This window comes from Psammomys obesus, unplaced genomic scaffold (genome assembly GCF_907164565.1).
Source record: "Psammomys obesus unplaced genomic scaffold, mPsaObe1.curated_primary_1811, whole genome shotgun sequence".
Taxonomy (NCBI): Eukaryota; Metazoa; Chordata; class Mammalia; order Rodentia; family Muridae; genus Psammomys; species Psammomys obesus.
In genome coordinates this window covers 10834608-10852012 of record NW_026596109.1, presented here as the reverse complement: position 1 = coordinate 10852012, position 17405 = coordinate 10834608, and the positions used below count along the sequence as shown (strand labels likewise).

At 44.9% G+C, this 17405-nt stretch overlaps 1 protein-coding gene across 1 annotated transcript in view; it reads left to right on the top strand.

The window, feature by feature from the left end:
- Positions 1 to 17137: 17137 nt before the first annotated feature.
- Zyg11a (zyg-11 family member A, cell cycle regulator) overlaps positions 17138 to 17405 on the top strand; it is a 33415-nt gene continuing 33147 nt past the window's right edge. The window contains exon 1 of the mRNA XM_055628836.1: positions 17138 to 17227. Coding sequence (XP_055484811.1) covers positions 17138 to 17227 — 90 coding nt within the window. The remainder of the gene's footprint in view (positions 17228 to 17405) is intronic.

The window sequence follows — 17405 nt, the reverse complement described above, 5'->3', positions numbered from 1 at the left end:
TCTGTATTGTTCTAAAAGAGCAGTCATTTCCAGGTGTCTACAAAAACAACAGAAGACATAACTCTCATCTTACAGGGAGTGAGAGTTTCTTCTGGAGTCATTTTGAATGACCATGGCCCAGGATCACACACCATATTCATGAAGTGTTACATAACGAAGAGAACCATAAATCAAGGCAAGTTTGCTAGGCCTTGGTGTGGGACCGAAGGGTTGGCTCAGTTGTTAAAAGCACTGGCTGATCTTCCAGAAGACTAGCGTTCCCAGTACCCACATGGTGCTCAGAACCATCTAAAACTCCAGCTCCTGAAGATAGGACATCCTCTTCTGACCTCTGCAGGCACCAGGCACGCAAGGGGTACATACACCTACACGTGTGCAGGCAGAACACGCATACACATAAAATAATTTCTAGAGACTGCGCTGGCGAGTCTCTAATTTTTTAAGGTTCCTGTATTTCGTGTATTCGAGTGTTTTGCCTGTCTGTCTGTGAAGCGAATGCATGTCTGATGCCCAATGAAGTGGTAAGGATCCATGACAAGTGCTCTTAACCACTGGGCCTACTCTCCAGCCACTAGCTTCTCATAACCTTGTCACAGCCATAATTACCACAAGGAAGGGAACCTTAATTGGGAAAATGCTTCAGTTTTCCAGCTGTAAGACATTTTCTTAGTGATTGGTGGGGGAGGGCCCAGCCTACCGTGGTGTGCCACAATAGGTAGTGCTATCCATGGGCTGGTGGTCCTGGCTTCTACAAGAAAGCAGACTCAAGGTAGGCGTCGTGGCACATGCCTTGCTGGTGGCCTGTTAATAGTCCTAAAAGTTTCTATTTGTTAGTATTTCAAAATGATGCCACACATATACAACAAATATAAGAGTTTATTAGATGGAGATGGAGGGAAGGAGAGAGAAAGACATGTGGGGAGGGGGCACCCTGACCAGAGAGAGAGAGGAGAGAGCAAGGAGGAGGGGCAGACCGGTCACTAAGTACCTGGCCCAGATGATGTCATAGGACGCAGGTCCTAGCATAGGACATTGTCAAGGCCATAAAGCTCTCTAAGGGCCAGTTGAATTGCCTGCATAACATAACACTATTAGTCACAGGATGTTACCTCAGACACAGGTGAACAAGGAATGGCTGTTGCAGAGGGCTAGAACTAGCACATAAGGTAACTAGTGTCTGGGCCACATTCTAAACTCTTCACAGTACTGGAATTCTAACCTGTCCATCAGCCTCTGTAAGTACCCTTGTTTTCAGGAACTGTTCACACAAGCATCAACTCAGTTGAGATCAGGTGTTCAAACCAAAGGTCTTCCTATTCACATCTTAGCTCTACACAGAGAGAGGGGTGATGTTGGCACATGCCTCAAATTCCGGCACTCGGGAGGCAGAGGCAGGAGGATTTCTATGAGTTCAAGGCTGGGTACAGTGGTGCACACTTATAGGCCCAGTACTCAGGGAAGCAGAGGCAGGAAGATGGATCTCTGTGAGTTTGAGGACAGCCTGGTCTGGTCTACAAAGTGAGTCCAGGGCTTGTTACACAGAGAAACCCTGTCTTGAAAAAAACAAAAGAAAAAAATTCTCATAAGGCCGGAGAGATGGCTCAGTGATTAAAAGCACTTACTGCTCTTGCAGAGGACCTGGGTTTGGTTCCTGGAACCCAAATATCTCATTGAAAGACCCCAGCCTCACACTAAGTTAAACATAGTTAACGCCATTTTGTGAGACACCACTCTTTTATAAAACTCTAAAGGCCAGATGAGAAACTGGAAAATTACTGAAAAATCCTAGCTGTGTCACCCACTTGGGATATCTGTGGTCAGGCTGCCCCAGTCATACTAAAAACAGTTTGTGTTAATCATTCTCATAGATATCTGTGAGACTGTTTCAGCTAAGATAGGGAAAAACAAAATAACAGGTGGCGGGCCACGTCAAGGGGTCATCCTACCCCCGGACCACCCAGTTCCTGGAATCTTGGTGCCCCTGCCAAACTTTGACGCAAATTGTGGTCTCGTGTAAACGTACCAATCAGCCCCCTGTAACCATGCCCTCTCGCTTCTGTACCAGTGCTTCTGCTCTAAAACCCTATAAAAACCCCAGTTTTTCCCCAAGGAGGGGCGCAAGGTTCCTCCCGAGTGACCTTGCTGCCCCGAGTACTCGTGAATCAAAATAAAAGCCTCTTGCTGTTTACATCCGAATAGACTCGTTGTTCTTTGGGAGGGGGTCTCTCTGACGATCTTTCATTTGGAGGCCCCAGCGAGATCTGAGACCCCCCACCCAGGGACCACCGACCCACCTTCGGGAGTGAGCTGGCCAGCCGTCTTTTCTGTTGTATGTATCTGTCTTGTCTGTTGTGTGCTTCTGTGTCTGTTCTGTTTGCAATCTGAGACTTGATCAAGTCATCTAAATTTGGCGGAAAGTAAGAAGGGGTTGACGGATCCGGACTTCTGTTCCGCTGGCCCGGGGAGCCGTCCCAGGGTGAGAGGGTCTGAGTGGGTTCGAGTCCCACCGGCCCTCATCTGGAGGGTCTGAGTGGGTTCGAGTCCCACCGGCTCTCATCTGAGTGGGGGCCAATTTGTTGGCTCCCCGTCTGGGAGACGGATCTCCAACACAGTCTCCATCTGAATTTTTGCTTTCAGTTTTGCTTCGATCTCGTGCTGCGCGGCTCGTGTCGTGTTTTGTCTGTTTAAATCCTGTGTTTCTCATGTATATATGTGTTTTTCTGTGTCTGTTTCTTTGTGGACTTGGACTGATGAGAGTTCGGACAGAGGACAGTTGAAATTAAAACTAGTTCTCGGCTCCGGAGCTCGGGAGTGCGCACGGCTACATGACAGGACACCAAGCAGTGTGCTCTCCCTCCCGAAGGAGCCGAGGAGAAAATGCTTCAGGTGGCTGGGGAGACGTGGAGCTGGAGCTTGGGCGGGCGGTGCTCGGACACTTGGGAGTCTGTGAAATAACAATATACAACCAGCAGGGCACGGGCTCTGCAGCCCCGAGACGAAGGGGTGGAAGATCGCCCCGCGCTCAGAGGGGAGGTGGGGCGGCGCGGCTGGACGCCCCGGGAGCTGCCTACAGTGTTCAAGAGAGGCCCGGCCAGAAAGCAGGTTCATGACCTGCGGGGGAGGTAAGCTAGAGTGAAGCTCACAGGGAGCCAAGAGAACAGGCAAGGCTCGTGGGCTTGCTAGATAAAAGTCCTTAGGCGGGGATTGGCACCTTAGCTGCTCCAGGACAGGAGCTGCTCTGGCTGCCAAAAATAAAAAAAAACTCCTCCCCCTTGCCTTCATGCCAGCTCAGCAGGAAAGGGAGAAGAGAGCAACAGGAGCTCAAAACGCCCTCTCGCTCCTCTCTTCCCTCCTCCCACCTAGGGGGCTTGCAACTTACAGATCAAACAGTAATTTAGGATGATTGTTTTCAATTGGTTTTAAATGGTTGATATGATCAAAAATAATTGGGTATGTTTTAAGGTTAAATTCAAATCCTTGTTTAAAACACGTATATGTGCCTATGTGTTTATAGGGTCTATAAATACATATGTTTAAATAACAACAATATAAATTGCCACATGATGTGGCTCAGGAAAAGAACAAAGGTTACAAAATCTCTGAGTCAAAATGATTTTATTTCCTTTTAAGATAAAAAAAGGTCTTGTTCTAAGTTGATATTGGTTCTAAAGATTGGGTTGTTTTTCACTGATAAATTTTGGTTTTAAAATCTGGTTTAAACTTTTATCTGGTTTTGACTTTAAAACTATGGTTATGCTTTGTAAATTCACTCCTAAAAAAAAATACTTTGCTTTGATATTACAGGGACGAGTTTTAAAAAATTGTTTAAATGTTTAAGGCTATAAAATATTTAAAGTTTATCAGGCATTTGGGTATGACAATGATCTTGGGTAATCTGACAAAATTTAAAAGTTTCTCGATCCTTTAAAAAAAAATAAAAATACTTTGATATTTATTTTATCAATTTTATTAAATAAAACCCAGCCGTATGATTTGTGCTAATTAAAAAAAAATTATTACAGTTTTTAAAATATATCTTATAGAGAGCTGTTTGTTTGTTAAGCTGCCTTGTTACAACCCTGGTCTTGTAGACGCAGGGCTCCAGCAGGATCATGTTAAGATAAAAAAGATTTTGATGAGAGTTTATATGTTGTCTAAAAAACAAACAAAAAAAATGTCTGGTTAAGCCAAAAAAAAAAAGCTAAAAACCTAAAGGTTAATATATGTTACAGAAGGTTAGTAGATGTTACAAAAGGTTAATAGATATATTATAAAAAGCCAGAGAGTTAATATGATTTAAAAAAAATTATATTTTAAATATGTTATAGTTCATTTAAAAGGCTGGTGATTCCTCATTACAAAATGTTTTCTTATGTTCTTTTAAAAAAAAATTCTGGCTGATAAGTTTGATATGGCTAAAATAATTCATACAGTTTAAAATTGTTCTGTACTGTTCTGTTATATAGTTGGTTCTAAAACTTATTTAATCACTAAGTTAAAAATGTTGGTTGTGGGAGATTATATATGCTCCACAATGTTTACTGTATCATCATCAACACCTAATGGCTATGTTTGATATTATCAGTCACAGCCTGTGATAGCCTAACACGAGGCTGGCCACCATGATCTTTCAGGGATAGAGAACATGTAAAACTATATTTTTGCTGCCATATCTGTTTAGTCTTCCAGCTGAGTTCAGTTACACGTGGTCAGCCGCCATGCTAGTCCAGAAAGAAAAAGGGTAGAGCCATGAGTTTGTGATCATTTTTGTTCAGGTATCTCAGTTATGTTCAGTCATCTGATTAGTGTTAAATACAAAGCTTTTTACTGTTCAATTTTAATGCAAGTGATAGAAACAACAAGATTTGCTAGGCTCTCTATGAACTATGTCTGATTAAAAGATTTGCTTTGATTTTAGTTAAAAAAAAACAGATTTAAAGTTATGCTAACAACTACAGTTGGCTATACCTAGTGTCTTTGTTTAGTTTTTCTTTTACACAGTTTAAAACAGATAATAAAGATAGACAAACAGATAACTCAGATATGCTGGCCCTCAGGCTTGTCAGAGATCTGATAAATATGGCATTTTAACTGTGTAAGCTTATTGTGACAGAAAGTCCTAAAATCCTGGCAGTAGCTCCCCCAAGGTCTCCGAGAAGATTTGGGCACAACGACAGATGACTGCGACTCTGGATTGTGGTATGCTAACCACTAGGCAATATTGCCTCAACTGGCCCACTGCTAGGGCCCAGCCTAAGCTGTAGACAAAGCCGGGGACATCTGAGGAGCCATTGTCTCACATTGTGAGAGACAAGGTGAGGTCAATCTCTTCTGTTCCTCTTTCCACAAAAACAGTAAAAGCAGTCTCTCACCTTCTGTGCCTGGCTGGACAGCCTCTGTTCAGGATGCCATGAGACAAGAGCGAGGGACACTGCCTAGGTGATAGACTAAGTAGTCATCTCTGTCATTTTGATAAACACATAGATTGATATATTTATTTAGCTTATAATTTATCCTTCTCAGGTCTCTGAACACCTTGATGGCTATGCCAAGCTTACGACAGCTTTATAGCTAGAGAAAAGACAATTAGATCCACTGTTAGTTCATTGATCAGTTCATTAGCTAAATTAGCTAAAACTACTGGATACTAGATCTCTTATTTAAAAAAAAAGACAGGTTTCCCTTGCTCACAGAATTCATGTTAGTTATCTGTGTCTTAAGATATATAACTAGATAAAAATATACGGAGCCTATATAAAGTCTAAAGATATAAGAGTTTAGGTTATAAAATCTATTATTATTTGGTCTAAAAAAAATGTTTCAGGGTTGATAAATACAAAAAAAATTAGAGTGTCTAAGTTGATAAAAATAGTTTAAAACATGTTAAAATTGAGAGATATTTTAGATCTCTCCCCCCTCTTTGCTACTGTTGTGCTTATGTTATAAGATTTCAAAAGTTCAGAGTTTTGACATTTATTAATAGAGTTCTGATAAGTTGATAAAACACTGACTGCTTATTATTCAGTCACCAGGTTGAGATTTTAATTTCCTTTGATTGGCTTCTAGAGATAGACTTAAAGATACTTCTCGTCATGTTAAAAACATCTGTTTATTTGACCTGGATCTGACATAGCTCAAAAAGATCACAGATGAGGTTTTCCCTAATCTTTCCAATTTAATAGATAAATTTTAACTTCTGTCTCCAGTCTAAATTTGTCTCAGCAGATTTTCACCTGTTCAACTCTGTTCTGAGATCAGCTATAGACTACAAGCTGAGATCTGGACTTCCTAGAAACTGACCTGATTGCTCCCTGCCTCTTCCGGTGGATCAACTGACCAGATGCTTAGGACTGCCTCATTGACCAGCCTTTGACTGGCTCCTAATAATCTTTACCCATGTACTCTCCCCAACTTTTGACTAGCATTTCAGCCTCTTTCAAACTGAGATATCAACGATCCAATCATCAGCATGAAAAAGCTCCAGAAGACGGATCTCCGCCCAAATCCCCCCTAACAGGCTGAAATGCTAAGTCAAAAGTGGCTCCCTGACATTAGCTATTATCTTGAACATCTGTTTAGCTGCTGACCATACTAGATTGATAAGAGATAACATGGCTAAACTCAAAAAAAGACTCAGACAGAGACAACAATTCTTTGAGTCAGGACAGAGCTGATACGAGAGATGGTTTAGTCGGTCCCCCTAGATTACCACCCTGATCTCCTCCATTATGGGTCCCCTAATCATAATTCTCCTGATTCTACTAGTTGGGCCTTGTATTCTAAATTGGCTGATCCAGTTCATAAAAGACCAGTTCTCTGTCATACAAGCGTTGGTGTTGACCCAACAATATCATCAGCTCAAACAACAGGGGACAAAAGTTAACTCTTCCTAGGCCCGAAAATGAAAGATTCCATTCTAAGTTAAAAGAAAATGGGGGAATGAAAGACCCCAGCCTCACACTAAGTTAAACATAGCTAACGCCATTTTGTGAGACACCACTGTTTTATAAACTGTGTCACCCACTTGGGATATCTGTGGTCAGGCTGCCCCAGTCATACTAAAAACAGTTTGTGTTAATCACTCTCATAGATATCTGTGAGACTGTTTCAGCTAAGATAGGGAAAAACAAAATAACAGGTGGCGGGCCACGTCAAGGGGTCATCCTACCCCCCGACCACCCAGTTCCTGGAATCTTGGTGCCCCTGCCAAACTTTGACGCAAATTGTGGTCTCGTGTAAACGTACCAATCAGCCCCCTGTAACCATGCCCTCTCGCTTCTGTACCAGTGCTTCTGCTCTAAAACCCTATAAAAACCCCAGTTTTTCCCCAAGGAGGGGCGCAAGGTTCCTCCCGAGTGACCTTGCTGCCCCGAGTACTCGTGAATCAAAATAAAAGCCTCTTGCTGTTTGCATCCGAATAGACTCGTTGTTCTTTGGGAGGGGGTCTCTCTGACGAAAGATACCCTCCGGGGATCTTTCATCATGACCACTTGTAACTCTAGTTTCAGGGGATCTACCATACATTGTACCGCCTAAGGTGTCCTGTATGCCTGTGGTGCTGTGAAACCAGAGCAGGAGCCATGCTGGCTTCACTTAAAAACAGGAGCGGCATTGTTAAGTCTCCACACTAGAAATCTAGGTTTCCATTTCTAGTAAAAGTTTGTTTCCTAAACCTGATGTGCTTTGCAGAATGTTTTTGAACCTACACCAAATCCGTGACACCATGATGTACGACTGCCCTTTGCCTTGCAAAGTGTTTTCAGGGTTATTTTGATCTATACCTGTGCCTACTTGTTATATCTAGATCTTAAGGTTCCCAAAGAGCACCAGGAACAGGACCACATATACAAGAGCAAAGAGCTTTATTCTGAGTTAAGCTTGGTCTCTCTCCATCATCACCAATGCAGTGGATAAGAGAGGAAAGCCCCAAGCAACGGCATGGTAGTTTTTATTGGGGTTTGAGGCATGTTTTCTGGTTTAACAGTTACACATCTGTTAAATGGCAATGGCAAGCTTGTTACAAACACTGAGCAAGCCATCTATAGACCTCAGGAATGTTAGGTATTTTCTGTGCCATGAAATGTTCTACTTCAAGGTTGGTGGGCGGCCTGGCAGATACTCCACTCTGAGATAAGATACCTTCCCATTTTTGTGGTTGTCCTCAGGCTGTTCCTTGGGTAGGGAATCTTAAGACCTTGTTTCTGGAACTGGTGACCTTGTTTAGGCCTAGTTCCTGGTGACCTTTGGGAGTGTCAGGCCTGGTACTCTTATTCTCCCCTCTCATGGTCATTTGAAGGCCCAACCATGGGTCTTCAATATATGAGCCCTCGGTGTCCTCCAGATTTACCCTTCCATAATGGGATGAGTACCATTAACTGTATGGCTCCCAAACGTTCCTTCATAAAAGCTATCAAGCAATTTAAAATGCAAGGCCCAAAGGTAAAAAACAAAATCAAGATAAGTAGAGGTCTCAGCAGGGTGGATATAAGGGGAGTAAGCCCAGGAGAACTATTATACCAGGATTCAAACCATCTCTGGAATCCTCTCTCTTTCCAGCATCTCTCCAGGCTTCCTCTTACTCTTGCTTAGGATTCTCTAATCACTCCTGAGTGATTTACATAAAAACATTCCTCTCTGAGGGATGTACACAGCCTGCCCAGCTGTTTTGCAACACTACTTCTGCCAGGGAATCAACATTCTTTTCTAAATGGGTAAACTGAGTTCTCAAGGCTTTGGATATCTTCATCAATATCTGCCTTTAAGCTGTTATAATTCTGGCTTTGCACGGCCAGTGCTGCAATAGGGTTCCTGCTAAGCTAAGCTAGCCCCAAGATAATAGCTAATGTCAGGGAGCCCCTTTTGACTTAGCATTTCAGCCTTTTAGATAGAATAAAGACCGATGAATTTCACGTCTTCTGTAGCTTCCTCAGGCTGACATTGGGACGGAGAGATTGGGAAGACCCAGGAAAGCTGAAAGGCTAGTCAAAAAATAGGCAACAGGGTACCATCTAATTAGCAATCCAGTTGAAGACACAGGGAGCCATCACATCAGCTGGACTGGTTTACATCAGCTTTCAGCAACTCTAGATCTCAGCTCACAATCTGTAGCAGATCCCTGAATGGAGTCTGTCAGCCAGGTGAAAATCTGCTGAGACAAATTTAGACTAGAGACAGAAGTTAAATTTTGTCTAGCAAATGGGGAAAGTGAGGAATCCCAAGACCAAGGGAAAGACTCTTCTGGGTTCTGTTTGAGTTATGGCAGATCCAGGTCTTATGACTTTTTTTTTTCTTTCTGAAACTTATATGAATTTTAGTTTACAAAAGGAAGTACATTAGTATCACCGTTGTATTGAGATTCAAATTTCAGAAAAAGCAAGTAACAGGTGTCTGCAAGACAGCAGGAGTAGACTCATGCCATTAAGACCTAGTAAAAGCTATGGCTTTTGGGTCAGAGATATATCTTCACTATTAAAAACGTTAAAATATGCTTGGTCTTACTTTCTGAATATGGTAATATTATTAATCTTAGACTGTTATTGAAAGACCCCAGCCTCACACTAAGTTAAACATAGCTAATGCCATTTTGTGAGACACCACTGTTTTGTAAAACTCTGAAGGCCAGATGAGAAACTGGAAAATTACTGAGAAATCCTAGCTGTGTCACCCACTTGGGATATCTGTGGTCAGGCTGCCCCAGTCATACTAAAAACAGTTTGTGTTAATCACTCTCATAGATATCTGTGAGACTGTTTCAGCTAAGATAGGGAAAAACAAAATAACAGGTGGCGGGCCACGTCAAGGGGTCATCCTACCCCCCTTGACCACCCAGCTCCTGGAATCTTGGTGCCCCTGCCAAACTTTGACGCAAATTGTGGTCTCGTGTAAACGTACCAATCAGCCCCCTGTAACCATGCCCTCTCGTTTCTGTACCAGTGCTTCTGCCTCTAAAACCCTATAAAAACCCCAGCTTCCCATCTAGGGGGCGCGGAAGTCTTCCGAATGACTTTTCGCCCCGGGTACCCGAGTATCAAAATAAAAGCCTCTTGCTGTTTGCATCCGAATGGACTCGTTGATCCTTGGGAGGGGGTCTCTCTGACAGAAGATACCCTCCGGGGATCTTTCAGTTATAAGCTATGGATTTTTTATAAACTACATCATACAGGAAACTTATGTTTTCACTTTAATGGACTGTTTATGACTTTGAAGGCTCCAACTTAACAGGGACAAAACCTAAAGTCCTAATATTTGATGGTAAACGAATACAAGTTAATAGTCATCTCAGAGATGATCAAGCCCTTTAACACGTCGAAAAATATATTTATTATAGTCTTACAGATGCAAGCATGGTCTCACTGCTATCTTAATTAAACAGCTGCGGATGGTCCAAGTCACCATATAGGAGTTGGTAAAAATAATAACAGAGGAGTCTTCCCGACAGGCTCATCTACAGCAAAAAACCATGCTCCAGACCTGGCTGCTGCTCTGAGGCTGTTGGCATTCCCACACAGAAAACAAGAGGTCTGCAGCACTTTATCCCGTCAGGGCACACAGCCCAAAGTCAACTCTACCAGATAACTGTTTCAAATGCAGCTGGGAAGGACACTGGCCCCACATCTGCCTCAACAAGCCATGGCTGCCTGCTGGCAGACTGGCCTCTGGAAGTCAAAATGCTTCCATGCAGGCTTGTCCTCTGTGCCCAGCCACGGAGGCTTAACCAGCACAAGAGTCACAGACACTTCCAGCCTTCCAGCTCCTTGGCCTGGTGGAGGACAATGGCTCCTAGATTAAGCCACCTCCACTACCCTCGCCCAGCCCAGCGAAACACTGCAGGTCTGTTTTGGCCTCACACTTGGGTCCCATGGACATATTGCCAACTTCTCTCTTGGGAGACTTGAGATGCCTTCTCAGTTCTCTTTCATATGGGGGAAGACAGGCCTCAAGCCTTCTTGAGCTGTTACTGTCAATTCTAGACACAATGTTTTGTTACCAGACTCAAAAAACAGGCCTCAGATTTACCATCCCTTTAGCTAAAGGACAACAAATGTTCATAGCAGTCTCACCTATGTCTCATGGTAAATAACTAAATACAAAGGCCTATGGAAAATACTGTTTGAGGGTCTAAAAATGTGTTTTAAGGTTGATAAATGCAAGTTAATAAAGGCTGCAATTTAAGGTATCCTATGTAAGTAGAAAGGCTTAATATTTCCTTCTGTTGCTATGCTACTGTTATATTGACTGTCCAGAGCTTTGACCTTTATCAATAGAGCTCTGATTTATTAATCTAACTCTAATATAAAAACATTCCATTATACTACCCACTATCATGGTTCCAAACTCAAGATTTTAAATCTCCTTTGGTCTGTCTTTTAAGTATAGACCTAAACATTGTTTCTCATTGTGCTAGACTTAGGTACATCCACTGTTCTGGACAGAAAAATAAGCCTCCCTTTCATAAAGTGTAATCATACTAAAAGTTAAGATCAAGTGAGCTTTACTTTAGGAAAGGCTTCTGCCTTTTCAGAGCTCACCTTAGACAGTGTTTATGCTGTTAACACATGTATATGTCCATTGCCTTTTCTACAATGTATTTCAGTGCAGACTACACTGGTGATGCTAACATGTCTATTAAGTTTTATCTCCTTTGTAAAATTCAAAAGAGATTCTTGCAAGCTGCAGAAAACCCACCTGAATCCACCTCTCAGGTCAATTAGGCTCGAGATAAGCACTGCACCTATTGCCTATCTCGGAGGGTGGGATTCCTCCCCTTTCCCTGGTTTTGGGACTTCCCTTTCCTGGCTGCTCATTGCTCACTGGCTGACTGGTGAATCTTTCCTTCTGGTTGGCATCAATTCCTGGCTACCGATTGCTACATTCCTGCACCCAACACTAGCTGATCGGTGAGTTTTCACTTCTGGTTGGTGCAAACGCTTCCTACCACTTGCCAACCTACATCCAAACTCTTCATCTAGGACCTTCTTCTCCCTTGGGTAAGATTTTTTCCTCTACTAGCATGGTTTCTCTACCTCTCCCTCATCTATGAAACCCTAGCTAGGTAAACTGTGTCTGCTATGGGCAACAATGCCCTTGGTCTCTGGCCAGCACTGAAGAGCTGTTGGAGCAGATTGTACCATATTAATCTACTGAGTCAAACCTTGCTCTTGGGACACCTCACTGACTCCTATCTGCCCAATGGGAATAGTCCATTCGTCCATTCCACCAGATTCTCCTCTGGGATGTCTTCTGGAGAATTTCAGATTTGTACACCGAGCACTTGCTTTAAGGACCTCTAAGGTTACTCACCTCTGTAACCAAACATGGCCTCAACTTTCTTAGATGACAGATCGAAAGCAAAACCATTTAATTACTGCCAGTGACTAGGTAAATGGAGGTTCCCATATTCAAGTCTCTTCTTTCACCTCTGGTCTCTCAAAAGTTTTAAATGTACACCCAAAGGAATTTTCTCCATAATCTATATATATATATGTATGTATATATTCCAGTATCCTGCCAGACCCAGGTGTTTCCTACATCCATGACAGCGCCAAAGCAGCTACCCACAGGTGTTCCAGTCTGACCTCACAGACTTCCGTCAAACTGAACCCACACTTTCCCTTCCAGCCATGCATGTTCTCATAGACCCTGGACAGCATCAAAACAGCCTGTTCATCCCGGATTCAGCTGGCATTTCAGTCTTTTGACCTCCCTACAGCGCCCCCCAGTGTCAGCAGGAAGTAGCCAACAGAGAATCTCTGCCTAGCATCCACTTACTAATAACAAAAGGCTGGAATGGTGTGCTACAGGCCCAGGACAAGCAGCTCCAGGTTCTCCCAACATTCCTCAGTCCCTACCTGTTGCAGTGGTTATCTGGCAACTCTACCCTCTACTCTGAACTTTCCAGGGCAGGGACTTCCTCTCCTCACCATGTAATCTGGACATTTTGTTGCTATTACTGAAAGACCCCCGAGGGGTATCTTCCGTCAGGGAGACCCCCCTCCCAAGGATCAGCGAGACCAGTTGTTCGGCTGCAAACAGCAAGAGGCTTTATTCAGTACACGGGTACCCGGGGCGACAAAGTCTCTCGGAGGACTTGCGCGCCCTCTGGGTGGAAAGCTGGGTTTTTATAGGGTTTTAGAGCAGAAGCGCGGGTACAGAAGCGAGAAGCATGGTTACAGGGAGCTGATTGGTACATTTAAATGAGACCACAATTTGAGTCAGAGTTTGGCAGGGACACCAGGATTCCAGGAACTGGGTGGTCGAAACGGTCATGATGACCCCTTAACTTGGGCCGCCACATGTTGTTTTCCTTAGGACTCCTATCTCAGCTGGAACAGTCCCACAGATATCCCATGAGGGTGATCAACACAAGCTGTTTTTAGCTCAACTGGGGCAGCCTGACCGCAGATATCCCAAGTGGGCGACGCAGCTGGGTTTCTCAGTAATTTTCCAGTTCCCCACCTAGCCTACAGAGTTTCTCAAAACAGTGGTATACCACAAAATGGCGTTAGCTATGTTTAACTTAGGGTAAGGCGGGGGGTCTTTCATTACTCTTTTTTCTCTTCCCCTTGCTTGGCAACCAAGAACTGCTTCTCAGATACCAAAGAATTATAAATTAAGTGGTTTTTTTTTTTTTTTTTTTGGTTACTGGATTAAAGTTTAAAGCACAAGCCTGAACAAAGGCCAGACACATGGAGACATGTCCAGCCACCTGCGGGGAGGAACCAGCCTTTCTGCAATCTTTCCTGCCCACTAGAGATACAATCGCTGGGAAACCAGCCGGGATCTCCCCTCTCCCCTAACGACAGAAGCCAGCCTCTTAATGGCTTTTGTGCCTCCCCACAGCGAATCGGTTTAAAATGCAATGTCCCCTTTGGTGTTTCAACCAATAGATGCTGTCGAGGCAGGAATTCCCCTGCTTTAGGTGTGCTGGAAGGAACTGGGATCTATAAATCACCCCCCTACCCTGAGCTCAAGGCACCACTCTCCCCTGCTGAGTCTGTGAGGGTGTGAGCCTGAGCTGGAGCTTGTGATAAAAAGATCAAGTGTTTTGCAATGGACTTAACTCCTGGCAGTCTTTTGGGGAGGGGTCTCTCGAATGAGGCACAACACTTCCAATGAACTTACATTTATATATTTTAACTCGCCTTACATGAGAAGCAGCCCAACCTCATTTTTTAATTATAGAAAAAAGGAAGAATGTTAGGGTTAGGCAGCCTGCTTCTGGGTTGCCTAGCAACCTATGATGTTATCATTCATCACTTGCCAGGTAGTCCCACTGGCAGGCGTGGTTCAGTTGCTCCATGAAAGGATCAACCTGCCACTTTATCTCTTGCTCTCCCCTTTCTCTGTTGGGGAACATGTCTAGCTCTCTTCTTCCCGCTCTTTCTTCATATCCATACAATAAACCTCATTGGATTTAAGATTGGTTGTGTGCATGGCATCATTTTTATATAAATACTAACAGGCATGGTGGCACTAATCTTGTCGAGTTAAAGGCTAGCATGGTCTACACAGTGAGTTCCAGGACAGCTAGGGCTATATAGAGAGATAATGCCACAAACAAAACAGAGAGAAATTTTTAGATCGTTACCTTTGTGTTTCCCTAAAGGGTATCACTATGTGCCCCCAGCTAGCCTAGAACCCACAGAGCTCAAGCTGCCTCTGCCTCCCACTCAAGTGCTGGGATAAAAGCCCTATGCCACCACCACCAGATGAAAATCCCTTTGAGAGACCAAATAGATTAAAAATTAGCAGCTATTATTAAGGCCTGAACTATGTTGGTGGAGAAGTCTAGTAATGCCCTGAGGGGAAGGACCACCTTACTGCATTCTTTCCCCACCCACTAGAGATAACAGTTGCTAGGAAACTGGCCCATCCCCCTAGGGAGGGACACCATGTCATTATGGTCTGGGGACCTTCCTATAGCCAATCGATTCAAAATGTAGCATTTTAGCCAATAGATGCTTGCCAGGCAGGAAATCGCCCCTGCCTTGGGCATGCTGGGAGGGACCAGAATCTTTAAATCACCCAACTAACCTGGGCACAGTGCGCTCAGCTCCCACTGCTTCTGCGGTGGGTGTTGTGGGCCCAAGCTGCAGCTTGTAATTTACAATAAAAAGACCCTCATGTGTTTTGCAATGGAGTCGATTCCTGTAGATCTTTTGGGGGCTCGAGAACTGGGTGTAACACCTTCATCTCAGTGGCTCTTAGAGTTTGATGAGGGAGAGGAGGAGTCAGAGTGCAGCCACTCTGCATCTCAGCTAGCCAGGAAGGCAAATTCAGGGACAGCTGTAGAAATGCCACCTTTTGACTAACACAGAGGGCTGTAAAAGTCCCCAGGGATTGGGAAGCAGTGACCTGCTGCGGGGGTGGGGTAGGGGAGGTAGGAGCAGGACTAGACTGGACACCTTGCATTAGCAGGGCCTTCTTATAGAATACTTGCAGGGAGGGTTATGTTAATTTTTATCTTCTAGTCTAGAATGTTCCCACGTAAATACTCAGTTCCACCTATTTTATTGTCAGTGTTATCAAAAGCGGAAGGAAGGAAGAAAGAGGGCTGGAATTACAGTGCTTGTCCTGGCTGAGACAATCTTGATAGTCCTTTCTCCGCTGAACTCCCTAGGTGGACTAGACTGGCCTGGAACTGGTGTTAGCCCTGCAGTGTCTGCCTGTTGAGGGCTGTGGCTGTGGCTGTGGCTATGTCCCTCCCAGCCTGCCTCATCTTTTCACTCTCTGGGTTCCTCACTGCCTTGCAGGACCTTAGGGGCTATATGGAATTTTCTTTCCTGTTTTGCTTTTGGTAAGACGATGTGCCCGCCCTGGTGTTCTACTCATCTTGCCCCTAGGGAGGCAGAAGCAAGAGAATTAAATTCAAGGTCATCTTCAGTTACAAAGAGAGCCCCAGGCTAGCAGAAGAAGAGACTGTGAAAGGAAAGTATTTCCTGGCTATCTGTTCTTGAAAGCTAATTTTAACATTTGAATTCCTTCATCTACAAGGAGTCTGGGAGGTGCCTGACCTCATAGTATTTTACATACATATGCAATCCTGACCTCAACCTTCTGAGCGGTAGCACCCTGTAGGAAAGTAAGCTTCAGATAGACCAACACTTCAAGGGTTCTAATCTAAGCTCCGGCTCTGTGTGTCTCGCCAAGATCCCAGCAATATACAAACGTTAAATAAGATGGTTTTAACGGGGCCGAGGCTCGCTTCCAAAGCTGCTCTCTGGAGGATGGTCTTAACTGTCTCATCTCCTGGCTCCGCTTCCCCAGCGCTGGTATAAAGGCATATGCTGCGTTTTGTTTTGAAGTGGTACAGACAATTGAAGTGGTGCACCAATGCGGTTGTGTGGGATCAGCTGTCCCTTTCATACTTGTGCCAGGTCAGCAGCCCCTAGAAATGCCTTGTAAAGTTAGTTCACGTCTAGGAGTCAAAACGTGACAGATGTCATATTTCTAGCGGTAAGGCCTTTTTTGAAAAGACATTTTAGTTAAAAAAAAAAAAAAAAATGCCAGGCGCAGCAAACCTGTAATCCCAGGGCTCTGGGAGGCAGAGGACAGCCTGGTTCAGACAGTCAAGGCTACACACACAGTAAAAGACAGGCTCCCCTGTCTCGAAAAACAAAACAGAAAAAGCTAATTTAAAAACATTTAAAATTCTGGGGCGTGGCGGAGTTCATGCCTACAATGTGCAAGGCTCTAGGTGCCATCTTTAACCTAACAAAAACCATACCTATAGTTAAGCCTGGCAGCGGTGGCACACTCCTCCAACCCCAGCAGGGGCAGGTGGATCTGTGAGTTCCAGGCCAGGCTGGTCTACAGAGTGAGTCCAGGACAGACAGGGCTACACAGAGAAAACCCGGTCTCGAAAAGTCCCACAAAGAGGAAAGGAAAACACAAACCAGAGAGTTCAACTCGAACCTACCGCGCGCACCTTGGCCGCCCTCGCCAGCGTCGGGGACAGCAGGTGGCTGAGGTGGCTGGCGGGACCACAGGGCGTGGGCGGGGTCGCGGCGGATGTGCCGGGTGGCGCCGAGTCAAACGCCCTCGAGCCTCCCCGAGCTCCCGTCGGGAATCCTCGTGCTCCCGCGCTCCCCGAGCATCCCCGAGAGCCCACCGTCGAGCTCGCGAGCGTCCGGGCGCCATGGTCCACTTGCTGCACTCGTTGCTGTGGCCGAGGTGCCTCGTCCTGCCTGACGCCCAGGAGGATACGCTGGGCCGCTGCGTGGTGCAGGTGAGTGCGGGGCGTCCCGGGGTGGGCGGCCTCCCGCGGCCCGGCCGCGGCTTCCTCCACAGAGCTCGAGGGTGGCCCCGGGCTCCGTGGACGCCGAGGCCTGTGCTCGCTGCGCCCCCAGGGTCAAGCCCCAACCACGCCAGCACCTTGCCCCTCACCCCAGACTCCTCTCCTCAGA